Genomic DNA, 25685 nt, shown 5'->3' with positions numbered 1-25685 from the left:
CATCATTAACAAACGGTGTTATACCAGTAATTGGTGATATTCAGGGTGTGAATGTGTTGGTTTAACCCTTTCCTCATTACAGTCCAGTATTACGATGGGATATCATCCAATATGTAGTTTTAATGGTTCATAAACCCTTCATTATGTTAAATCCATACCATTAGGAGAACATCTGGAAACACACTTTATTTGATTTATTGGAATTATAATTTAAATTAAACAAGCACCACACTTGCAGAGTAAACCTATTATCTTAATTAATAGCACTAAAAATATCCAGGACTAGTTTACACGCAAAACTGTGAATTTTGCATATTATGCAAATTAGCTCACAATGTAACTGGGCGGAGCTTATAAGTTCTTGAGGCTCTTTTGTAGGTTCTGATCTGAGGAATTTTGGGGGGGGGGGGGGGGGGACTATGCTGCTACGTTAAACATGGGGTAGAATACACAGATATCAAGGCCAATCAGTGTAATTTTGTTGCCCAGAGATGTACACAAACTACCCTCCATGTCTGATGTCTGTACGACCTACAGTCTCTTCTGCACAATGACTTTTTCAGGAGAAAAATCTCAAGACGATAATATAATTTCTGCGATAGTAATAATCTAATAATCTAAGGTACCTAAGAATTTTGCACAGCACTGTAAATGTCCAACTTTCTTTGGCTTTGCATGTCAGAGGTGTGTACGCTGATTGACTAACCTACTGCATAGATGCATCTCGAGTACGTGGTCAGTGCCATGGCTGAGCGTTTCCACTTTGAAACTTCTAAATCTGTAATTCTGATGAAGTAATAGGAGCTTTTTCAGGTACCAACCAATGACTTCAAAGAGGGGCACTTGAGGGGAAATAGACGACAACAGAAATGTGTACATTCAGCCTTTTAAAAGTATATCTGCCAAACGTTTAAATTTTATTTATATCATTTTTCATTGTTACATCTTTACAGTGGAACAGTAATTAAGACTTAACTAATCCGTGTTACAAACTCTAAAAAGAGGATGGTTATCAGAGACACAGGGCAAAGAGGAACATTACATCTTTTAATCACTGATGCTCTAGACGTTTAAAAAAAATACATTGTGTATACAGTACAATCAAAACATTAAGTTATATTAAAGCACCATGTTTAGAGCATATTGAAATAAATATAAATATCATATTGGCCTTTTTTGTACACTGAGGAAACGCTGGACACAACACCACAAACATCAGTTCAAAGGTTCAACTGCTTGCTGAAAATCTGCAACTTGGTTTAAAAAAAAAAACAAAAACAAAAAAAAAAGCAGAGATTATCTTACAAACCTGCCTTCCAGTTGCTAAAGGAGTTAAAATGTCATTTACAACATGCAATGTAGGTAGAAAAGTAGTGTCAGGCTTTGTGCCATAGCGCCCTATAGGTCTACAGCACGGTAATTTCCTGATCCTAAATTCCTAAGGCTAAGAGAAAGGGGTAAAAACAGCCTGATCCCAGATCAGTTTGAGAGAGCACTCATGCAGATGTCTCGGCTCAGGACCATGAGCTGTAAACTCAGATAACATGTTTCAATGTTAAAAAAAGAGAATGTAATAATAACAACAACTATTATATCCTTCCATATCAGTGTACCATAAAGTATCGTGACGGTGTTAGACATAAAGAGATCCAGCATAAATGCTGCAGTACTGCACAGACTGAAGGCTGTGACACCCTGCTCGTACGTGTTCTCTGACACGCAGTGAGATAGTGAACATTATATGTGAACATTATATGCACATGCATTTGAAGTATTCTCTTCTGAGAGAACGTGTAAAATAAAGAAAAACAAATCCAATATTAAACATCATTAGCCTCTGTGTGCAGAGCTTCATGGGCTGGTGCTCCTCCCCAGACACAGACTCAGGGCGTTTATCACAAAAACCGCTGCAAACGTTCACAAAATTGCAATTTCAGAACAATCAGGATATAGTTTGCGGGGCATGGTTGGTGTTCCGTGAGAAAAGTCCCACAAAGTCCAATGGCTACAAAGAAATTCTGATTTCTCTCTGTTCCCCTGAGAGACAGGACTTTAATATTTCAGTATTCATGTGTATTTTACCATGTTTCAGTAGCAGTTTTATAATACGCTCTTATTTCCAATAGGCTGACTCTTCATCGCCATCTTAAGCGCTGTTCAGGGCCTGCATTAGCTGGAATGATGTTTATTAAATGAGCCTGGTAGGAGAGAAGGATTGAGTGAGCATACCTTTAAGGCAAAAACATCTAAACTATTGCCAGATTAATCTGTTCACAAGCCTTAAGAGTAAACATCTTAACTATAACACACAATATTTCTAAAAAGTCTCAATTTAATGGGATGCTGAATGTAGACTACTCCATGTTATACATGGCTACGGATACAGCTTCATCTCTGCTTTACACTGTGGACCTCCCTAATAAGCAAGGTAAAGATTCAGAGGGTTAATAATAAAGCACCACAGTTATTTACTAATCGAGGATTAGTGCCAAAGCCAATTACTGATAAATTTACTTACATAAAATAAAGAAGCTATGCACCGCACAGTTTGATTTACTGTTGAATTAAATTAGCTGAGCCTAGACCAGCTGAGCTACAAACTCTGCTAGTAACTTGTGCATAGCAGGTGTGAGGAACGTCCAAATGGTGAACTAAGAGGGAGGGCAGCACTAAAACAGAACCATAGGTTGTTTGAGTCTTGAAAATGAATAAGCCAGATATGTGAAAGCAGTAATTAGTGCAGATCAGTCCAGGCTGAGACTTAAAACTATGTTTGAGAAACTGGCCCCTTGGCTAATTATGAATCTTTTTGTGACTGATGGAGTTGCCTGGGGTGTCACACCAATCTACTCTCAGAGAAACCAACCTGGAATACAGGGCGGCTAATAAACTCCCTGTTCATGAGCTGCACATTCATTTGTGCATTGACCACACTTCTTAACTCGATTTGCCCCAGCAGGGATGGCACAAGGGAAAACAAATGAAGAACGAAAAACAAAGAAACAAAACAAACTTCTCCTACATTGGTCCATGAACAGACCCCATTGGACATGCCACAAATGCTTAAGCTCAACATCATTTTGAAACGTTCAATAAACAAGTCTACAAAATGTAGAGAGGAAGGATATCCACAAGACAGTATAACACCCCCATCATGTGGCTGATCAGGACTACTAGATGAGAACTGCAATGGTTTACATAAACCTACCACACAATCAATAAATGGTGCCAATGAAAACATCATCTTGAAATATTTTTTTTACAAGAAATACAAAAAGCTTATTATTAGAAATGCTAGGCATAATGCATTTAAAAGTACTTATTTATATATTTTCAATTAGAGAGAGTCAGGAGAGAAGAGAGAGAACACATTTGCATTGTCATGAATTCATAAATATCAGGTGAGGAGCCAGACTCGTCATAAAAGTGTGTTCATTTAATCGGTGTACTGGAGATCCAGATCCACTGTACCATCAGTGACCACCAGCCTCAATCTCTTGGGCTTGCGGTCCGTCAGTGAGGTGTTTTGCGAGTGAGAGGAAGGAAAGTGATGGGAAATAACCGAATGGCACGCGGGCTGCCCATGCTGCTGGGAATCCTTAATTGCCTGCTCTGCCAGGCCTTTAGAGGCTGCAAAGCTACCAATGGAAGGGGAATGTGAAATGGTAGAGGGGGCACACGGTTCTAAAATGAGCCTCCCCTGAGTTCCTGAAGGCTCCATGAGGCAATGGTACGTGTAATTCGTGGGCACAGACGACGAGTAATTCAAGCATTCGCCGTCTTCGCTGTAGTCCAGAGTGACCGAGTGGTCCCCGGTGAAGTTCACGACGTAGGAAGGGTGAGCCGACTGACCGCACACAAAGGAGGAAGGCTGAACTTTGGTCGCTGGGACGTCCTGGGCCTCAGGGGCCCTGTAGCCCACTTGTGAACTGCCATGTTGTGAAACAGCTTGTGAGAGTGAAGAGCTGAAGTTCATGTCTAGGGGATCACAGTGTGAGAAGCACAGCGGATTTCTGTCGAGGGGAAGAGAGAGTTGAGAGCTCTGGCTGGGAGCAACTACAGCGTGAGGTTTATCCTGCCTTGTGTTTTTAATGTGTGGTACGCTGTGATTTGGAGTGCTTGCACTAGAGAAAAACGTAGCAGGGCCATTGGAATTGGTGTCAATCCTAAGGTTTTGTGGCTTTTCAATAGGTGCAGTCCTCACAGCACTTGCTAGATGTTTGCTGGAGCTGAAAAAGTAAACTGGGTAAACTCTGTCGGTCGGAGGCTGGAGCTTAGGCGGTCCCTTATTTGGCGTAACAGTCTTTGCGTCTCTCCGTGCATTCTCAGAGTATCTTGTATGTACACTCTCTGCACAGCCCGTGGGTACGTCTTTGTGACTCTGTGAACCTGATGGACCTGGACTAGAGTCAGAAAGTTCAGCCTTGTTATTCTGAGGCTTTGAAGAAAACTTAGTATCACCTAGCAAAGAGTTTTTACAAACATTCTGACCATGTCCTCCTTCAGATTTCACCGAACTGTTCGGGTTCGGGAAAAGCACAGGCTTCTTCTCATAGGCTCGGAGGAGTGCGCTGCCAAGGTTGAGGTGCCCTGGCAGTTCTGAGCATGAGGTGGCTTTGCTTCCTGTGTGAACAGAGTGGAAGGGTTTCACAAGGTTACCCTGTGATCCAGCATTGTACAGACTTTGCATGGACTGGCCCAAAGTCAGAGGCTGCAGTTTATTAGCAGAGCTCAGGAAGTTGTGTGGCCCATTGCTTTTGTCCTTTGTTTGCATTTTGCTAAAGTCTGACTGTGCTGACAGAGTCCTTGAGCTATCAAGAAGAAGCTGCTTATCCTGAGACAGTGAGCGAGTGAGGGGGGGCACCATCTGCTTTGAGGATGTACCAAACATGATCAGGTCCCTTTGGTTGCCTAGCGTTTTATCTGTCAAGCAGAGTGGTGTTGTTGGGTCCTCCTTGGTTGGGAGAATCACGTTACGTTTTGAAGAGACAACATCAGGGTAGAACGGGTTTCTTTCAGAATCTTTGACGGCTGCTGAACTCGCTGTGGAACAAAATGTCTTGTCTTTGGAAGAGAAGTAGGGACCACTGTTTATTGATGGTGTTTCATCTCGCGTAAGGCCAAGATCTGGGAAACTCAAGTCTTCAGCAGTACTAAAGCTACTTCCCGGGCTTGAGGAGCCAAGGTAAGGGGTCTCGGCATTCCAACCGTCGGCTGGACTTTGGGAGAAAGGGCTACTGAAAGACCCAGTGTTATGTGGTTCCCCAGAGCAATAGTCTGTTAGTGAACTTTGTGCTTGTGTTTGATCATAGCCTTCAAGATTCAAGCATGGAAAATCTAAAATGTCCTCAGGATAGTTTGAAAAGTTGCACTCTGTGGTGAAGGGGGACGTGGGAGGAGACAAAGGCTTGGACTGAACTTGGCAGGAGGTAGATTCACTTGTGTAAGCAGGTATACTCCTTTCTAATGGTGGCTGCTGGCTCATGGCTTGAAGTTTCGAGAGGCTTTTGTTGATCTGGGATAGGTTGTGACTCAAGCCAACCTCACTCGTGTCTTTGCTCTCAGTCCTAATGACTCCCCCTGTCCTAGATCTCTCTGCCCTTTCAGCATTTTCTAACACGTTTGTTTCTTGACCTCTCCCAAAACTGCTAGCGAGACAGGTCGCTTCCATCAGTCCTTCAGCATACGGAGAGTTCAGAGACAAAGGTGAAAGAGATAATGATAGAGGTAAAGGTTCTGAGTTTAGTGCATCTTTAGAGAAAGTAGCTAGTGCTTGGTGCTGGCAAGGAGATAAACTTTCCTGTTTTACTTTACTCACGGGCATATCTCCTAAGGCTGACCTCTCAGGCGGGACGCATGTCAGCAATCTTGGCTCACTCAGCACAGAATTTCCTGGTCCCTTGTGTCCATCTTGTTTCTGAGCTTCACTGCCTTGCATACCTTGAACCTCCCATCTGCCCTCAGCCCTGCGGCACAATTTAATCAGCGGCAGCGGCTTAACGTCAGCAACATCTGTCTCCTTTTTGATATCTTTCAGAAGCAGATTTGGTCGCTCAAATACCCTACACACCTCACTTTTACCGGGAGCATATTTTGGTGGTCCACCAATTCGCTTCTCCCTGTTGATGCTAGAAACTGGTAGCCTTTTTTTTCGTCTCTTCCTTGGCTTGGCTGTACTTTCTTTTCGGCAATGTTCCAAGACGTCATGCACAGCTTTGGTGGCTTGCTCTAACCCTACACTCTTGTCTGCCTCTCCATGACCCCGAATCCTCTCCATTTCTAAATTTAAAATTGCAACAGAATCCAGAATAGCCTTAAAGGGGTCCAGCTCTTCGCCGCATGGATCTGGACCTCCCATTTCAGCTGCACTATCCCCCCGGTGGAGCCCACTCTCCATTTCCCATTCTGTTCCCCTCTTTCTTTTTAACCGTATTTTTAAATTAGAGCTTTGCTCATCTTCTGTGCTAATGCTAGACTCTTCAGCACTCAATTCATTTCCAGCTGCTGCATTTTCCCCCATCTCATGTGAAACCTGTTGCTGTTCAACTTCTTCACTACAATCATTCAGTTCTTGCTCACATTTTCTCTGAGGTGTTTTGTTCACTGTATCTACTATGCACTTGTTGACAGGTGTCATTTTAGAAGTCGTAAATGCCAATTTCTCCTCTTCCTGTAGGTTACCTGGTCTATTTCTGTCTCTGAGTATTCGAGTGTTTTCTTGTGCTAGTCCAGCTCGAACAATTCTGCTTTTTCTGGAGTGTAGCTTTTTTTGCGCTAAAGTTTTAGATGACCTTGCTGGCGCATGTTTAAATGCTCCTTCAGTCTCTGGTGAATCTAAAGATAATGTCTGATCTTCACTATCCACACTTATTAAATTAGCTTTAGGTGACAGTAACCGACTGTCCAATGTGGTGTCCACATGTTTACTGGCACTCTGTGGCTCTGCTGCAGTTACAGGCATATCCTGATCTGGATCATTTTCTAGGGACTCTCGAAATACCCTTTTTTTTAACGGGATGCTGCTCTGGGAATTGTGGTCCAGACCACCCTTAACAGGAGAAAGGGATTCAGATGAGGATGGAACTGCCTCTGACCCCCTCTTTTTGACCATTTGCGCTCCTCCCTGGATATGCTGGTTTTGTGCATTATTGTGTGTAACTTTCTGAGTAACTGTCTCACTCTTCTTCTTCCCTGGATCACTGCCTGCATTCAAGTCTTTCCTCTCGTTACCAGCAACAAGGCTCCTCAAACGTTTAATGTATTCACTCTCTTTTTTATTCTGAGCTCGCCGTGAGACACTCCTTGGTATGCTACTCGGTGCTTTGCCATCCTGTACATGGCTGATCATCTCGCCGCTAAAGTTCTTTAAAATATCAGACAATAAGACTCTTGCCTCCTTAATCACAATGGCTTTTCCCCCAATATGTAACAAAAAGTCTGACTTCTTTTGCACAATATCTTCTCTTTGGCCTGTTACTTCTGTCTGCCTTTCAACTGCACCCTCGTCCTTATTGTCCCCTTCAGCCCTGGCACTCACACTCTTTGTATGACACTTCATGGAACGACCTCTTTTATTAACAGCCACTAACTCATTGCCCTCTGTCAAGACCTTTTCAAGGCTAGCATGAGCAGAACTAACAGTGAGTGTTTTATCATTGCTTACTTTCTTTCCCTCAATTTCCTGTCTGTCATTATTCCCCTTGTCCTCTACTGGTACATCCTGCGTTTCCTTCCCACTATGCTGTAGTGTAACAGCACTGCTGCCTCCTGATAAATCACATGTCATTTGTAACCTGTCTGCACTTCCCATGTTTACTGGTGTGAAATACATTTCCCTAACCCCTTTCTTACCTGCAGCTTTAGCCATACCTTTGCTTCCTCTGCACTTTGATTTCGGAGGCTCTGTAGCTGCTGCTGTGACACCTGTGCCTTCTTCACTGCCTACCTGCTGTTGATCTGCTTTACCAGCTGCTGCCTCTCCTGGAACAGACACTCGTACCAGACTGACTTTAACATAACGCCTCACCCCTGAAGACAGAGACACAGGAGCGTGACTGGAAGAAGGGGGCAAGGAAGGAGTAACATCGCTAGTGCCAGAAGCAGCACAAGTCCTGTTTTTTTCTGCTCCTCTTTCCCCTGAGGTCTCCGAAGCAATTGGGGAAATGAAATCCCCTTCCTTAGCAGCACTACAGCTGGTGATGTGTTTCTTGCCATCAGCCATCTCCTTGTGACAATCCCCTAAGCCATGCTGTGCCTCATTTTTGATCATCCGTGAGATCCGTGTTTGTAACGACTTGCCATTGTTTGCTTCACCCTTACAAGTGTATTGTCTGTTGAAACGTGACTTATTTCTTCTAACTGAAACGCACTGGATGCCTTTTCTGATCCCACAGCTCCCTCCCTTTTGATGAGGACAAACTCGGCTGCCCGTGCGGAGCTTAGAGGTCTGTTTGATCATTTTCACGCTCCGTTTATTTAAGGGAGAGGGATTAGATCGGTCAAATGCCAGGACACCTCTGAGACGGCTGCGAAGCATATTCCTGGTCCTTGTAGAAATGGTCATCTGATGAACAACCTGAACCGCTGCAGCACCCAAATTCCGTCCCTTAACTTTAGGACAGCCTTTTTCACAGGAATTCGAAACTGAGTTTAATGTGAAGGGTTTTAAGTTTAAATCAGCAGCAGTCCTGGTGCTCAAAAAGTCGTTTGAGTTGTCTTGTCCTTCCTCATCTCCTTTTAGCTCAGTGACCATGAGTGATGGAAGATCCAGTCTGTTGTTTTCCCTCCACTCCGGTTTTGGTTTCTCACCCTCAATCTTTTGCAGAAGAGCTCTTTCTTTGCTTGTAGGGTCCTTGCAGCTCAAGAGGAAATCCACACTGTGATTGTACAGGCAAACATTTAAGTCCTTAAGATTGAAACGAGTCAGGGACGATAAGAGAAGACGCTGTCGCCTCTTCTCTGCCTGTCTGGCTCGCTCCTCCCTTTTCCACCTCTTATTCTTTGTCATCTTACTGTTCACTGTAGGGGCGTTTCTCTTCATCTGCTGGGAAAAGGAATTCCTCACAGAGCAAGCTGAGAGACAGGAGAGGAGAGGGAGTTAGAGGCAGGGAAAGATTTTCATATTTTAAAATTTGCAGCAGGAATATGCCAATGTAAATGATCATATATCTAGGTGAAAGACAGAATTTGCATTAGGATACTCTATGATGAATGGGTATGTGGAAGAAAATACCTGGATTGGTTACAGTGAGTGTACCGTTCCCCTTTTCTCTGTTGAGTCGCAGATCAGTCTCCCTGAATTTATATTTCTGGCCTAAAGGGTCACTCGGGCCAACCCACTCTGGAAGCCTTTCCAGTCTGTGCCTAAAGAACCCTTCTCCTCTCCTAGAAAAAAATTATTAATCTATTACCACATTAAAATGGAGAAATACATTTTTTACACAAAAGATTTACTAATTAAATAAATCCTGATAAGAATAAACCTACACACAGTGTTTAATAAAACATATTTTGATGACTATAATGTGTCTGGTAAGATCAGCTCATAACAGAAACTTCGATCCACACCCATCTGTGGCACCTCACCTCTCACAGGTGCAGCATTCACACATCTCATTGTCTTCCCCAAAAAAGCTGTCACCATAGTAACAGGTGATCTCCTCCCCAGGTGAGATGGGCCGGACCACTTTCACACATGCTCCATTCTTATCCCCAGGTACAAACTGACACAGGACATGAGGAGAGGAGAAAGGAACGAAAGGCTGTTTAGTTTTGAGTGTTTTAAAATGAAGGGATCTGTCCTCTGTATAAAAGCATATGAACATATAGGCTCCTGTTTAACTTTAAAAAGGGGACATATTATGACTCACTTATTCAAAGGATTAGCACATTGATTTGGGGATCTGGTGCAGCTACCAATGTACAAACTGTGAAACTTAATCACCCAATCTCCCCTTGTCCGAGCCTGTCCAATCACAGTGCTGGGGCAGTGTTTACATGAGAGTTCAAAGATGAGGTTAAATGGAGCAAAACAGGCGAATAGTAATAAGACCACAGAGTAAAACCACAAAAAACAAGAACGGAGAAGAAAGAACTGAGCGAAAAAACAAGAGGTTCTGCTCCTTGTTGCTGTGCGCTCGTGGTCGGGGTGAACAACAAGCAGCTCACTATCTTTTAAAGGAACAGGCGCTGAAAGTGGGCATTCTGAACACGGCTGTTAAGACAGGGGGAGAATGCTGCTGTAGGGTTTAATCTTTGTGGTATTCTGACCAAAGCAGGTCATCGAATTTTCATTAATACTCAGAACTCTTTCCTTGTGGGGAAATAGGGGTATAATATGTCCCCTTTCACGGTTAAGTCCTGTTAAACAAAAGACTAGAACACTGGGCATCTTACCTTACAATTCGGCCTGCAATCTACAATTGAGAAACAGAAAGTGAAGCGCGTTAAACACAAGAGAAGAGGCTTCAGACTCGACTAAATTTATACATGAAACAACCAGTCAGCCAACATTTCTATATTGTTGCAGTCACACCAAAACAACAAACCACAACTTGACAGAAGCAAAAACATACTTCTAAAGTATATTACGGGCCTTTTTTGGAAGATATGTATTTTATTTTTATTTACATGTGATATCATAAAAGACATCAACTTTGGAGCATTTTCTAAATGTGAGTATGTATGTGACTGAGTGATATACAAGCCTGGTCTATGAGGCGATCTGCATCAAAATGGTTTTTGTTACAAAAGGATAATGAAGTAAACGTATGCATGGGCTCTCACCGTGGTTGATGAAGGCGGCAGGGCCAAGCCAGAGCTGTGCGCATTGTTTCCGCGTGGAGTACATTACACTGAAGTCGTTCACTCCTGTTCTGAGGACAGCGCTGTCGTCCGGACTCAGCTCAGCTATACAGCCCTGCAGCACCTCCACACGCTCTCCGACAGACCTGAACACACACACACACACAAAAAAGAACAGGTTGAACTCAGTGCCGTATACAGTTTGTTCAGTATCCTTATGACATTCATGATTTATAATACAGCACATTATTTGCTTCATCATACACGTACAATGAAATTCAAGTTACTCACAGATATCTGTCAGAGCAATGAACATACTACAATAATAATAAAAAATCTTAAAGTATTATATTATGCAGGGTACATGATTCATTCATTAATTCATCTTCTCCAAGCACTTTACCCTCTTCTCGGGTGGGTCCAGAGCTTCCCCAGAATCATTGGGTGCCCTGGAGAGGGGGCCAGTCCATCACAGGATATCACACACTCTCACACACGCACACACACACCCGTGGACAATTTCACACTGCCAACCGCTTTACCAACATGTCTTGGACTGTGGGAGGAAACTGGAGCCCCCGAAGGAAAAGTTAGATGATGATATATTACAACATTACCATACTATGCAACATAATAGTACTTCAGGCCCAGTACTGAGAACCCCATCATTTATTAGTATCATTTATAAATCAATGTTAAAAAAATCAACACCAATGAAGTGGAGTCTCACCAATGTCTTGTTGCTGTGATTTTGGCTCCGTTGGTTTCTGAGGAATAGCGGTCACACGGCTCAATCTGCACGCCACTGTCCAACAGGAAGGCAGTGAGATATCGATACATCTGAGAAAAGACGCATAAGAAAGATACTCTTAAAAAACACATTAAAACAAACATTCTTCTTATGCGTCTCTAATGACACGTTCATAATCGTCTAAATACACAAGAAGAGCGACAGCTTTGCATGACTCAGATGCAGATAAAGGAGAATTCCCCTCAGGCTCAAAGGAGACAGCTCTTTTCTTTTGTCAACAACAAATCTCTAAAGACAGGGCACACACACAAAGCAGCAAGCCATCATTAAGTTGACGAACAAGTGACACAACTGCGATTTAAATGAGGCGAAACTGTGGGTAATTAAGAGAAGAGAGAGTGAGCCAACTTTTTTTTTTTTATTATTTCTTATAAATACACACATGCTGTCTAAGGAGCTCCTGCCGGTGTGTTCCCAGGCTGGTGAAGTAGCCGCTGGTCCATTCCCCGTCCAGAAGAGCATCAAACGTGGTCTGGAAGTCCCTGGTGCGCTTGAACCGCAGCAGAGTCTCTCGCAGGTAGCCCCATCGCCGGATCTCTGGAAGGGGACTGAGGAGAAGATAAACTGCTTTAATAATGAAACCAGGACACGTGATGATGCTTTAAAGCTCAAGATGCAGACATTTTCATTCAAACATCAAAATATAAACTGATGTTTTATTCACATTTTAGGGTATTAAAAGGTTATGACATCAAATATAATTAAATAAAAATTGGAAAAAGGTGAGTTTGTAGTAATTTCTCATCGAGAAACTGGATTCAGCCGTCTGTATCTGCAGGGGATTTGTTCCCAGACCTCCTGTGGATAGCAAAACCCTTGAATGCTTCAATTCCTTAATTTAAAAAAAGTGCCATATCCTGTACATTGAAGTAGCCTTGTAGATATAGCATCATTTTATGTTGTTAACAACTGAATGTCAAATCAAATTACACTTTCAGTTACATTTCAATATATTTCAACAATATTTATAAATAACAAATACTCTAAATAAAATGTCCTTTTCTCATTTCAAGTAGAATTTACAAATAAAACAATTATTTTGAAAAATAAATGTAAATAAAACCTAATGACTTGTTTTTTAGCTGCAGTTGACTTTATTGCTTTTCCATAACGAGTATGGAAAATACAATGGCTCGTATTGTGCAGTAAGATAAAGTTCTGACTGTTGAATTGTTCTGTTTTTCCTGAATATTTCGTTACATTTGGCTGAACATGCAGAGACAGGGGGACACAGGGGGGGCCAATGTACCACAAACAGCATTAAAAATGCATTAAAATGTATGGAGTCACACTACTTTGTTCATAACCAAAAATATACTTTTATATATTCCAAAATGAAGCCATCATTTAAAACCTACAGAGTAGCTCATAATTAAACATTCATTGTTTATCTGTAGCAGATTTGAATATAATATTTCCAGTCTTCTGAATATGGTGTGGTGCCCATATTAGGAATTAAATATCACCCCACCGCCACTCCCATATGTTAAACATTAAGCTATTTACTACACATTCACTCTTGAGTCTACATCACATTTATTCACCTCAGAGTAACTCAATTCAAAACTAGATCAAGGCCTTACGTAATTCAGATCCATTTCTGACACTACAGGTCTATGGAGGGAGAAAATAAATAGATAAATAAATAAAAAAAACCTTACATCCCCGGTGTCAACAGCTTAGCAATATTAAGCGCACACACACACACACACATATATATATATAAACATAAAATGAATGTAAATCTCTTACCTTATGTTCATCTTATGGGTGCTGAACCCCAGCAAGGGGTCCAGCACCAGGCTTGTAGCCAAGTCATCTGTCTCACACAGCTCTCTCACGCTCATTCTACTGGACCCTTCCATGTTTGCCCACCATCCACATGCTGGAAGAGAATTCAGAGAGGTTACACAACACCGACAGCATAAAACAAGGCCCAAACAGACCACTACACTTCAACACTGTTCTTGATTACCAATTCGCATCACGATACATTGATACTGAGCTGTACAGGCGAACCAGAACCACAATTAAAAAACAACATCAAGCTGGTTTAAAAATCTGCTTGAAATCCAATTAAAAAGGAATAATTATTAGGGATGCTCTATGAAAACAGAGGTACAAATAATAAAGTAACTTTTTTGTTCATGTAGCACCTTGAAGTATTTTTCATGAAAATTATCAAATGAAACATCTATGTAAATCTGCAATAGCAACAGGAAACTTAAAGATATAGAGCAAGTTAAAAACAGAGCCAATTAATAAACTCATTACAAATTAAGGTTTTAAATAGTATTATGTAACACACATATTAATTAAAACTGAAATACAAATGGGAGAAATACACAAAGTACAATGGCAGGTCTGGATTTTTAGGTTAACTGTATTTGTAACCATCAGAGTCTGGGATCTGGGAGAGCGGTTAAGTCTTTGGTGCTGGAGTTTTAATTCAAGCATTTTAAAAAAACCCAAGCTGAAGTTTGACAGTCAAAAATCTATTAAATAGTAATAAAGTTACTATTATTAAATCTGTAACACTGTGTTTACAGTGACTTCTCATCAAGAAGCTACATTCAGACCTTGGTACCTGCAGGGGATTTGTTCCTGGACCGCCATCGCTATCAAAATATATGAATGCTCATGTCCTTTATTTATACTCTGAAGTTTTATTTTGTTCTTAGTGTATTAAAGTTTGTTTATTTCATGTTGATACACAATCAATATTTTTCTAACGCGAGAAACACATCACAAGGTGTTTAGACTGCTGATGGACCCCTGGATGAGGAGAGGAACACCCCCCCCCCCCACCACCACCACCACCCTTATCATCATGTGCTGCTTGTATTTTATTTTATTGCCAGCTATTTTTACACAAAAAAAGTCCTGATTTGACCTGATTTTTCGTTTTACAGGTTTGTTTAGGTTGGGTGTCCTCAAAAACAAAGGCAAAAATAAACCATTTGAATACCTTGGAGTACTCGTAACAAACCACTTCATTTTCCATTCACTTGAAACATGTCACTTTAACTCTACAGCAGCCCAGAACAGACAAATCATACACTGACTCTTTAGACAGTGCTTTTTACATTTTTACATTGAATGAGCAGCTTAGACATAGAGGGGACAGTGAGGGGTATTCAGTTGGCTGCAATCTGCTTATACCTGGATTTCTCAAAATTTTCCACACTGCACCTTTAAACACTGACCCATATCTGTTCTACGCTCATGACAAGCAATAGCAAAGCTTTGATCTAAGATATACACACGTTTTATAAGCTGTGAAGTCTGAAATCCTAGCACAAAATATCTCAAGCCTTCAGCATTTACCCCAGTGGTCTCCAGCTCTCGAGGTCTAGCTCCCTGCAGGCTTTAGCTCCAACTCCTCCTCTATTACACTATACGCCCAAATGTTTCCACACACCTGCTACTGGTTCCTCTAAGGCAGCGGCTTCCAAACTATATCAGTCTGAACAACCCTTTGTGGACAGAAAGTGGCTCTTCAGTCTGATACACAACAGCAGTGCATTATACAGAAACTACAGAAGTACAGACTCACAACAGTGAGAAATGTGTGTACAATACAAATACATCAGCACTTCAAAATGATGCTACCTAGACAAGACAGCATGAGGATTTACAAATACAGGGGACATATAAAAAAAATCACTTGCTTGGGGTTGAACAGGGCTATTTAGATGGAGAGAACAATGCTGTGTGGTTTGGCCCTTTGTGAAAAAAGTGAAAACATCAGCAAATAAACAGATGGTCAAAACAGCACTTTTGTTTTCTTTTTTTTTTTTTTTGGCTGATTTGGGGTGGGGGGTGTGCTGAGTGAAAAACAAATAACTAAAAATTTCACTTGTTTCTTTTCCTGTGCTCTCCGCTCTCCTGCAGCGGTCAGTGTGGACACGTTCAAACACTTAGAGCAGCTGTAGTAAACACTCAGGCTTATTAAACACTTTGATAAACACAGCTGTGTGTTTATCATCATTTGTGTGTTTAAGTCCATCCCAAATCCCAATTATAATTTAAAAACACCCTTTAACTGTATCCCAATTGTCTGTGGTTATGTCCTAATAAAAGCTCTGAATCAGTAAAGAGCTGTTTTAAATAAAAAATTACAAACATTTTTGGTTTTCAGGCACCTTTTATTTCCTGAAGTTGGGTTTTGTCCGAGCCTCTTCTTTTTGGCGCATCACTAAATGTTCAGTATAACTTCCACTGGCAGAGTTTGGTACAAAAACAACACCAGTCTACAGCTAGCGTCTTTCAGCAGCATCTGAATCCTTTACAGAATGTAAACGTACATCAGGAAAAACCCTGTCCTACCACATCTCTGTACATTTTTCTTGTAGCTATGCACTGTGCACGGTGACCTTAGGCTCATGTGCGGCTGTGCCAAAGTGCCCCTTGGCCATTCTATTGGTCACTACAGAGAACACAGTCGCTTCAGAACATGTTTGATCAGCTGCATCATGTTGGAAATTAACCCTGCAGGAAAGCTGGTGACCATAGTCAAGAACAGATGCACCTCTGACATTCACAGAAATAGTGAACAACAGTGCACACTATTAAAGATAACGACTACAGTAATAACTGCATGACCTAAAACATAACACAATATAACTAGAGATGCACCGATATTTAATTTTTGAGGCTGATACAACGTCCAAAAATTAGCCTCTTGGTATAGCCGATATTAATAACCAATCAATATATTCTCGCAATTTCACTTTGGATTAAAACAAAAATTCTTTTCATCGTGGGTGCTCATAGGACAGTCCTTCTCTTCAGTTTTTGTACATTTCTGTACTTTTTAATTTTATCCTTAAGTTTATTAGGTGTAGTTCATTTAAACTTTATCAAAGGTTTAGTGAAGGCACAGAAATGGTTTCTAGAGCGGTGCTGATTAGTGCAGGAGAGTGAGTGAGAGGGTGAAGGACAGAGTGTGTGTTTGAGTGAATGTGTTTAGATCAGTTTTCAGGGGTTTTATAGAGGGGCTCCTGCACTGTGGTTGAGGAAGGTGGTTTAACCTGCTGTGTGTGTGTTGTTTACCACACTATCTGACAGTCGCTGTGACTTCCCATTAGTTTTTACCCTCAAACTGACAATAAAGCTAAAATCCTTTGTAGCGAGAAGGAGAGCTTTAATCCCAGACACTGTTCTCTGCAGAAACTGTGCAGACATAGTTGTGTATTTTGCAGGTGTCAGTGCATATGCACAAGCACAAAAAGGCACTAAGTTATAACTAAGGTGTAATATCAGCTCATCAATTTCATTATCAGACGGATAACAATAACTAAAAACATGCACATATCAGAAAATAATGTGATGCTAAATATACTATTATAAATAACAAGTTATTATTATTAGTGGTAGTAAAAGTAGCAGTAGAAGTATTCTGCTGTGGGAGCTCTAAAGTTTGAGACCACCGTTAACCTTCACACCATTTTCCCTCAGGTTAATCCCCATGAATACAGACCCTCAGCACCCACTAGAAAAACAGCTGCACGTGTACATGCACGAACCACTTCACTCACCTGTAAAGGACATTCCCCAGCTTCCTCTATTGTGATCAGTACACATTTGAACTTCCACTTATTATATTAACAGATTTACCCATGCAGTCATCATTTACTTCGTCATCTACACAATCTGCACTCTGTCAACGGTCAAATATAGAGCCGCGTATCTCCTGAAAAATTACTTTTCCAGTGAAGGTTAAAAACACCATTGACTCACAGAGTAAGATGATGTGAGAAATGTATTCCAAGTAGCTCTGGACTGTTCCTACTGTTCTGCCCCTTATTATACTTCCACACACAACTTAAAAAGCAGCTGGTATTTTGAAACTGAGTTTACATTACGACATCACTGGACTAACTGAACTCACCACGCACTGCAGCTTCTGTAAATTACTCACATATTTGTGTCTAATGACATATCTTATTTACTTTCACTCTCTAACAATTAGGTCACATCCTCCACAGGAAACACAACTCCTCACTGCTTACTTGCTAAATTTAACGTATGGAAATTAGAATAAAATATAATAAACATAAAAAGTGGCTTGTGCAAAAGTAGTCTACAGATTGTGTTTTTTTTACGTTTTCTTAATGTTATTCAACATATAAACAGGCATTTTGCATAAAAAGGATGGAAAATGTTATTTATACTCTACTAACATACTATATATGTTATATATATGTATGAGAAATAATCTGACCAGGGCTTTTCAAACTTTCCTGTGTATTTCAGCTTTTCAGGCGCTGTCCTGATCTCTCAGTAATGCATATTTACATCAGAGGACCTCAGCAATCAGGACACACACTGTCACAGCAAGTGTATTTTTGATTTGGTTTCGTTTCATGCAAACACACCTGCACCGAAAGACATTCATGGAGTTGTTTAACAGATCAGTATTTGAGTTAGATAACTTAAACCTAAAGTTGAGGAATGTCTGTAGGAATGTCCCTCGGCTGCTCCTATCGGACACATTTGACTTGAGGGTTTAATTTGTGAGAGGCACTGAACGATACTGCTATCCTGCTTTGTAGGACAACACTCTCCCCGTGATTTATGAGTTAGCTAGATAACTTAAGCCCAAAATTGTGCACTGTCCAACAGGAATGTCTGTCGGCTCTGTTCCTGTTGGATACATTTGGCTTGGGGCTAAACGATAAAAGTAATCAGGCTAAAGATAGGAATCCTGTCTGCAATTCCCTCGTGGTGCTTGACAAACAATAATAAAATGTTGTTTTGTTGTTGTAACAAGCTGACACGTTATGTGTCCCTTGTTTATTTAAGGTAAATTATTAATATACCTCTGTTTTTTTAAAATAATAAACCAACTTTAACGCTATAATTGTTTTATCTAAATCCAGCCTTGTCATAGTTATATAACTCACAGCAAAAACAAAATGAACAAGCACAATTTAGTTACGAGAAACAAGAAAAAAAAGCTGCAAAATATTGGGGATTTTCCTGTCCACCTTAAAAGTTGCAGCAGTCCTCAGGGATAGAGTACAGGCAGCTAAGAGCGGCTGCTGCAGCATTTAAGGTGGACCGGAGGAATGAGCAGTTGGCGAACAGGGCTAGCTTAAGACTTATGTAGCCTGTTACTGAGATGTATATTACACCGCCAAACTGGAGCTAAACATACGCTTTCAAGCGTTTTTATGAGCACATCTGTTACTATTTTTATCCAGTTTTTCGGGGACTAACCCTAGGAGCTGCTGCAGAGACCGCTGGCCTCGCTTCGGCGGCAAAGAAACGGCTGTTTTTTTATGAACCCGAGCTCTAACAGCAGCTTTAATTAGATGTAGAAGATAAAGAAGGTTGTAAATAAATGTGTTATAAATAGTAAAAGGGCTTTACCTGACGGGCTTTCGTCGGAAACCGTGGAGAGCTCGTCCGTAGTAAAATATTCTGTAGCTTAACGTTAGCCTTAGCGCTGAGCGCCTAACAATTGTTGTGCTCGTCCGCTTCTTTTGCCTAAATGTTGCCCCTGAACTGCCTCTTTATGAACCTCATTGCATTTTTCAGCCTATCGATGTATAAACGAGCTCCTAAAACAGCACACAAAATCTTTAAATACGGCGCAAAATCGATTGTGTATTTTTTCGTAGCTGGAAGTTGGACTCTGAATGAGGGTGGACTCAACGCGATGTCCGCTGTCCCGGCGCTGATTGGTCCGTTCTTGAAATTGCCCTCCGCTTTCTGCACTCTCATTGGTCCATTCGCGCCGAGGTTATGTTTGACCACATCCGATTCGTCCGTGCTCGCATTAGTCTCACCCACTTTCCTGGGGCCCAAGCTGCTTTGGCCCACAAGGACATTGCCAGTGACGGAGCCGTGAAACAGGGGCCCACTAACTTTCACACAGCGCTAAGTGTTTACACTGCTCCGGGGGTGGGTCTCTGAGTGAAACCTGGGTAAACCAACGCTCATGCAAAGAGGGTAGGTATGTAGTAGTTTTTAAACATCATACTTACACCGAAAAATATCATTTAAAAATTACTATATAAAACGTACTATTTTAAGTATAAATACTTATTAAAAAGTCCAAATATAACGTCAAAGTATTTCCCAATTTGATTGTGATTATAGTGTCAGTTTCCATCTTCATTGTTATCTCAGTGTCAAGGGCCAATCACATTAAAACACAAGTGGTCTCATCATCATTATAATCATCTTATCACAATTTAGGTTAAAACAATACAATTAATAAAAATAATACAAACAGCATGTACAAATACACTATCTTTATTTTCTACCCGGTAACAGAAAGACGAAGATCTGTGATAGTTTGGAAAAAAAAATACATAAAAAACAGTTTACTTCTTGCTTTTTGAAATTTGACCCCCCACCCCCACCCTGCCACCCTCACCTTAAAACAACTGGCTTGCTTTTTAAAATCTTACAGTTTAAATGATTTTAGTTCACCCAGCATCAGTGCATGGAGCAAAAGAACATCCCTGATTGGTTGTCAAGATCAAGAAAACAGATACATTACCTAAAAAACACTTCACTGCTGTCCATCAGGTAAAAACAACAGAGCAGAAGTTATATTAATAATAATAATAATAATAATTCTCTCCTATCGGTGATGCTGTAGTTAAAATAGAAATGTGCACACTCACAGGGAAGGTGATGACTGATGGATTGGGGGCCTTTTATCCAACGGCCCACCAACTTTACTAGAGTAACACTTAATTATTCTTTCCCAAATGTTTGGGTGTTAAAACTGCATTTAAAAAACGAGACTGTGAGCAGGTCCATATTAGCCACCAGCCCTCCCCCTCCACATACACCCACCATGGAATTCTCTTCCATTAATAGGCCCTACCCTTCCACAGCCAATGAGCTGTGAGCAAGACAAGGAGAACTGAAATTTCATTTTTAAATAAAGATAAATGTTTCAGCTGGTATTGCTTCTTGACTGCAACAGCCTTAGGCTCGTTTCCATCAGAAGCACCTTCCACCTCCTTTACACGCATATACAAGTCACATGCCACAAAGGCCCCTACCTCCATGTACACTGTCTACACATTTTTAGAAACCTAATAATGAATAGAGTCACCCAAAGATTCAGCCTGATTCGTTTCCATAGAAAAGCTCAAAACACAACTGTACACTATGGTGCAGCTGCAAATGAGCTTAAGGCCAAACTCAAACACTGGCTTGAGAAATACAGCTTGCATGTTTTGCTATTTGAAGGGAATTCCCCCAGTTCTCCTCAATTCCTGCTTACCTCAATCACTGAGATGTTAAAGCCACTCTCCACTCCGTTTTAAGTTTATAAAAGTATGTTAATTTTAAAGACACACCACAGAGTCTGTGTTTTTTACGCCAGTGTAATATTCAGAAATGATTTAAATACAAACAGTTTAACAGAGTTTAAAAGCTCTAAACATCTCCATCTACTGCTGCTCTGAGCTGATATTGCGGGTCACATCTGAGAATGATTGGCTGTGGCATCACTATGGCAACGTAAACAAAGCAGTAAGAGTGACAGGAGAGCGGGAAGCTAACCCAGTTAGCCTGGGATTGCACACCCCTGCAGCAGAAGAGTGGGGGGACAACTCACTATCCCTGTTGTAATTATAATGCAGTTCAAGTGTCTCATTACAAATGTCCCCTTGAGACACTCCTCCACTCCCAGCAGGGCTTTAGAGTCTAAATGTGTTGAAAGTAATATCTTTATTGATGGGAGGGATATATGTATCACTAACTCTGATTTGTTCTGTGGCAGACTTGAGGTCACTTACATCCAACTTATCCACCACCCCCTTCAAAACAATCCAATAAAAACTGCAGAAAAGTCATTCAAAACAGTTTTAAAATTTCTGTCATGACTAACGTCTGCATCATTCACGTCTGAGCACATTGGCCACCATTAAACACAGATCAGGGTTATGAGCAAAGTATGAGAATTAGTTGACAGTGGCTTTAAATTACTTTTCATTTCTGCAGTGGTGGTGGCAGGAACCAGGGGTCTGTCTATAAATCCACACCTCAAGGATAAGTTTAATGATGTTCTAGAGGTAACTGAAGTGTTATGTGTCTTGTTCAATGACTCTACAGTTGTATTGATCCAGACAGGGCACTGAACCCAGGTCTACTGTGTTGTCTTATGAATCGTACCCCTCTCCTTTAATAAACTCTTCAGACGTCTGGCTCCATTCACAACCATTGAGAAATCTGTCTCAGTACATTTTTCTAAAATGGTGCATTTCACAACAACTCACTTGGAAGTCATACCCTTGGTGGAATTTGCCTTGACCTCTGTTCTGCTGGTGCCTCTTTCTTTACAAAACTCGGTATGTTACGCAGTTGTGGCTAAAAAGGAGAAAAATGGACCCATGGCACTGCTCCACCCTGACAATTCATTCATTCGCATATCAAAAGTGAACTGCCAGGGCAGCTCTTTTACAGCTGACTGCTAAGCCATAATCCATACGGCTTAGTTTACCCAGCATCACTTCAAGGACTTTAAATTGAAATGATCTCAAATATTAAAAAAAAAAAAAAAAAAAAAAAAAAAAAAACTGGCCCCAAAAACCCTCAGGATCAAGCTGTGCAAACCACAAAGAACTGAATCTGAATCAGGGAAGAGGTATTTAATACGTGCCGAACCACTGCATCAGAGCAGCCTGTCCAGTGGGCAGCAGGGGGCAGTGTTACTGCAGCAGTTGATGCTCAGTCCTTGTCCTTCGGTGGATGTTGATGATGTAATGGAGCAAAGCCTGAAGTGGCCGAGGTGAAATGCGCCATCTGCCGGAATCAGTGACAGGAGCCCCACAAGGCCGGCCAAAGGATTCCCAAATCCTTAAATAATTACAGCAGTAACTCCGCTGTAATCCCAGTGAAACTTTAAATCCAGCCTGGCAACTCACACACAACAAATGGTCTGAAATAGAAGTGACGGTGGGAGGCAGGGACAGTCAAGGAAGGAGATATAAGGTCCCAGTCTGGAAAGTGAAGCAAACCCAGAGATGGGTTTAAATGAAAGTGGCATTGGAGGAAAAAAATGGATTGGGGGGGGGGGGGGGGGGGGGGGGAGAGAGAGATGGGAAGCAGGTATGGAATTAGAGGCTTAAAGGAAAGCATAAAAAGTGGGAGGACTGGACGCAGAAGGGAAGGAAAGAGAGCAGGGACAAAGGCGTGGGCGAATCCATATGTAATTTCAGTCTTTGTTCAACTTGAATGAGTAAAATGAGCCCATCTTAAAGAGATATGTTTAGCCTCTTCATACAGAACAGCACTGCAGCTCTGAATCAAACGTGGGGGAATATATACAGCACTGCTGGCGGAGAAAGAAGGGGCTGTGGGAGGGGTAGACAGGAAGCAGGATGGTGCAGGATGTTTAAATAAACAGTTCTCTTTATTGATAATCGACTTTCAAAAAAAGAGACTTAAAAAAAAAAAAGGAAAAAAAAAACAACAAAATAAGCAAGAAGTTTTTCCAAGATCCGTCTACAAAATAAAAAATAAAGTTTCAACATGATTGTTTCTCAAATATCTGGTTTTCTAAATGGAAAGTTATGCACCTGTGACAAGCTCTTTCCCTCTTTACACCTTCACGGCACATCCACCAGCCGCCTGCACATCTCCGCTACTCTCCCAGTGGAAAGGGTGTGTGTTTGTATGTGTTTACAGTTCAGAATCCAACTACCTAAAAGAGGATGTGCAGCTGCGTGCTCAGCGTTTAAAAACAGCACAAGGCCTGGCCTGAAAAGAGACCGAGCGCCTCTCTCTTGACCCCTCGCACGCCCATCTCTCTTCTGGCCATAAGCATGGCTCTTCTGGACAGAGAGACCAGGAGGAGTGGCGAGGGGAAAGGATGGGTAGAAGGAACAATATAATAAACCACACAGACGGTCCATTCACATTAATAACACGCATACGCACTCACACTGCATCGAAGAGTAAAGAACAACCAAAAAATATATAGAAAGAAGAAGGGGAAAAAAAAAAAAAAAAAAAAAAAAAAAAGAGAAACGACTTTAAACCCTGGGTACTGTTTTGCTTTGTTGCCATTTGGTGACAGAGGGGAAAGAAGCAGGGAGGTAGAGATTGGGGTAGTGATGGAGGGAGAGTGGGTTTAAAGGAACACTCCTAGGTTATTCAAACTAGTATCTGTCTACCAGACGCAGCTCATCACCACAAACAGCATCCGTGCTAAGAAAAGAACAGAGAAACTTGTTGATTTGAAGCACACTCTCAATCTAACAGAGAAGTTAGGATCGAAGGTCACGTTCTGTTGATTTTCTAAGTGAAAGTACACGTCCTCTGCAGTGAATAAAGTTGAGTCCTGTTTATTTGCCCAGTTTAACACATTTTGTGTACTGTTGCACACAGGCCACATTTTCGGCTCGTCTCCATGGTAAATTCAGCAAACGAACAGTAACGGTGCATTAAGTTGCTAAGAGGGAGGGTAAATATTTGGTGTAAATAAAATTAGAAAACAACAAATCCTCATTTGACTGGCCAAACCTGTGCACAAGACTTTAAAAGGCTTTACTGGCTTTCATTTCTAAGAGTTTAGAGTCCACAGGTTTTTCTGCACTCTTGAAAGCACGGATTAATAACTGCCCTCAGTGAAGGACCACACGCTGCAGACGTTCCAGACAGAGACTAGGCTAAACAGCACAGGAGTGTTCCTCTAAAAGGGGCCGGGCTAACGGGATGGTCCAGCGGGTGCTATTTCTTGGCTTTTCCGCCCTTGGCCGAGTTGCGCGGCGGAGTGACCGGACGCCCTGAGCCCATCCCTCCTCCTCCTCCTCCGTATGAGTACAGCTTCTTATCGGCTGGCTTCAGGATCTGAGAGAGAGAGAGAGAGAGAAAACAGAGGGGAGGGTGAGAAGAGAGCCTGCTTTTCTTTAGAGTTACCATATATAGCCACACACACCCACACAGAGCGAGGGAGAGAAGCAGAGCAAGAGAGAGGGAAAAACAGTGATGGAGGAGGGAGAGGAAGGAGAGAAACAGAGCAAGATGATAGGAGAGGGGGAGAAACAGAAAAAAAGAGAAGAGACAGATGGGGACAGAGCACTTCAGCATAAACACAGCTTGGCTCTACTGCATGCAGGGAGGGGGGGGGGGGGCACACACGTGTGCACACACACACACACACGAGAGTGAAGTGCATATGGCCCATTATGTACAACAGGCATACTTTACACTGCTGATAATGGGGAGCATGCAAGTAAAAAAGGTGGAGAGAAAGAAACCTGATCCAGTTCAGGGTGGAGTTATAGGGAGAGTATATTATTGTGATCAATAATGTGACATGTATAAAGACTGGCAGGTACTGCTCAAAATATGGGCTGATGTTTAAGGTTATGTTTTCATAGGGCCACATTCATGGCAAGAAAGGTAGAATAAAGTAGAAGGTAGAAGAAAGGTAATAAAGATGTTATTTACTAATAGTTTTATTTTAGATATGTTGAGTCTGCAATCTATTTAAGTTCATCATGTGTGTTGCTTAAGTTTTGTAACTGACAGGAATTTCAGGAGTGCTGAAATCTAATTCCACCAATCTGAGTGACAAATCTCACAAACTGAATTATGTGATACAAAGTGCTCATCATGGAAATGTATTCAGATGTAATTTAGACAATAAAAGTGTATAGTAAAATAAACCCAAACAAATTACCGTAATAGATATTTTTGCATAGTATAGATCTTTAGTCCTCATGCCAGTTGCTGGTGTAACACAGCCCTGCATGTTTGTACTGCTCTCTCTGTGCAGACACACCCTCTTTACCTCATTAAAGTCTTGTTAATTAGTGCATTAGTTGTATCAAGGATGTTGGAAACACAGGGAACTTGTATGTAGAGGACAGTGCTACTCCAGGACCAGGTGTGAGCAGTGCTGTTGTAGACCAATAGCAGCTCTATTTGTGTTGTTGTCCTTTACCTGGAAGGAGCACATGAGCGTCTCGTCCACGCTCATCATGGCTCCAGCGTTGTCGAACTCGCCGCAGTAGTTTGGAGCAGAGAAAAGCGTGACCAGCTGCCTCTTAGCAAAAAACTCGTAACCATCCTCGACCACCTGCAGGACAGG

At 41.6% G+C, this 25685-nt stretch overlaps 3 protein-coding genes across 4 annotated transcripts in view; all 3 read right to left on the bottom strand.

Annotated features, from left to right (window-relative positions):
• Positions 1-904: 904 nt before the first annotated feature.
• On the bottom strand, positions 905-19261 carry kmt5c (lysine methyltransferase 5C). 2 transcript variants are annotated; one of them, XM_066641898.1, is made up of 10 exons: positions 18992-19261; positions 13367-13499; positions 11997-12162; positions 11534-11643; positions 10786-10949; positions 10396-10415; positions 9586-9722; positions 9233-9384; positions 7870-9072; positions 905-2198 (listed from the first exon to the last, which is right to left on the bottom strand). In XM_066641898.1, exons 2-10 carry the CDS (start codon positions 13477-13479, stop codon positions 2170-2172), a joined length of 2094 nt encoding a protein of 697 aa, XP_066497995.1. In that variant the 5' UTR covers positions 13480-13499; positions 18992-19261; the 3' UTR covers positions 905-2169. The 2 variants fall into 2 exon arrangements, with proteins under 2 accessions (XP_066497995.1, XP_066497996.1); XM_066641899.1 differs by having other exon boundaries at positions 9013-9072.
• Positions 2172-7863, bottom strand: LOC136664613 (uncharacterized). The gene has a single exon (XM_066641897.1). The coding sequence runs from the start codon at positions 7829-7831 to the stop codon at positions 3437-3439; it is 4395 nt and encodes a 1464-aa protein (XP_066497994.1). The 5' UTR covers positions 7832-7863; the 3' UTR covers positions 2172-3436.
• Positions 19262-22709: 3448 nt separating the features above from the next.
• ppp1caa (protein phosphatase 1, catalytic subunit, alpha isozyme a) overlaps positions 22710-25685 on the bottom strand; it is a 34111-nt gene continuing 31135 nt past the window's right edge. Inside the window, exons 6-7 of the mRNA XM_066642095.1 lie at positions 25539-25673; positions 22710-24439 (exon numbers count right to left, since the gene is read on the bottom strand). Coding sequence (XP_066498192.1) covers positions 24320-24439; positions 25539-25673 — 255 coding nt within the window. The 3' untranslated portion in view covers positions 22710-24319. The remainder of the gene's footprint in view (positions 24440-25538; positions 25674-25685) is intronic.

The sequence above is a fragment of the Hoplias malabaricus genome, chromosome 13 (assembly GCF_029633855.1).
Source record: "Hoplias malabaricus isolate fHopMal1 chromosome 13, fHopMal1.hap1, whole genome shotgun sequence".
Classification (NCBI taxonomy): Eukaryota; Metazoa; Chordata; class Actinopteri; order Characiformes; family Erythrinidae; genus Hoplias; species Hoplias malabaricus.
The sequence above is the reverse complement of the archived record's forward strand: the minus strand, read 5'-3'. Positions and strand labels throughout refer to the sequence as shown.

Excerpts from the sequence above, each read along its gene's own strand:
- LOC136664613 (XM_066641897.1), bottom strand. The coding sequence starts at position 7,831 with ATGTATTTCACACCAGTAAACATGGGAAGTGCAGACAGGTTACAAATG.
- kmt5c (XM_066641898.1), bottom strand. The coding sequence starts at position 13,479 with ATGGAAGGGTCCAGTAGAATGAGCGTGAGAGAGCTGTGTGAGACAGAT. Across the intron at positions 12,163-13,366 it reads ACCCATAAGATGAACATAAG|TCCCCTTCCAGAGATCCGGC; the intron begins GTAAGAGATTTA and ends TCTTCTCCTCAG. Across the intron at positions 11,644-11,996 it reads AGGAGCTCCTTAGACAGCAT|ATGTATCGATATCTCACTGC; the intron begins GTGTGTATTTAT and ends GTCTTTTCTCAG.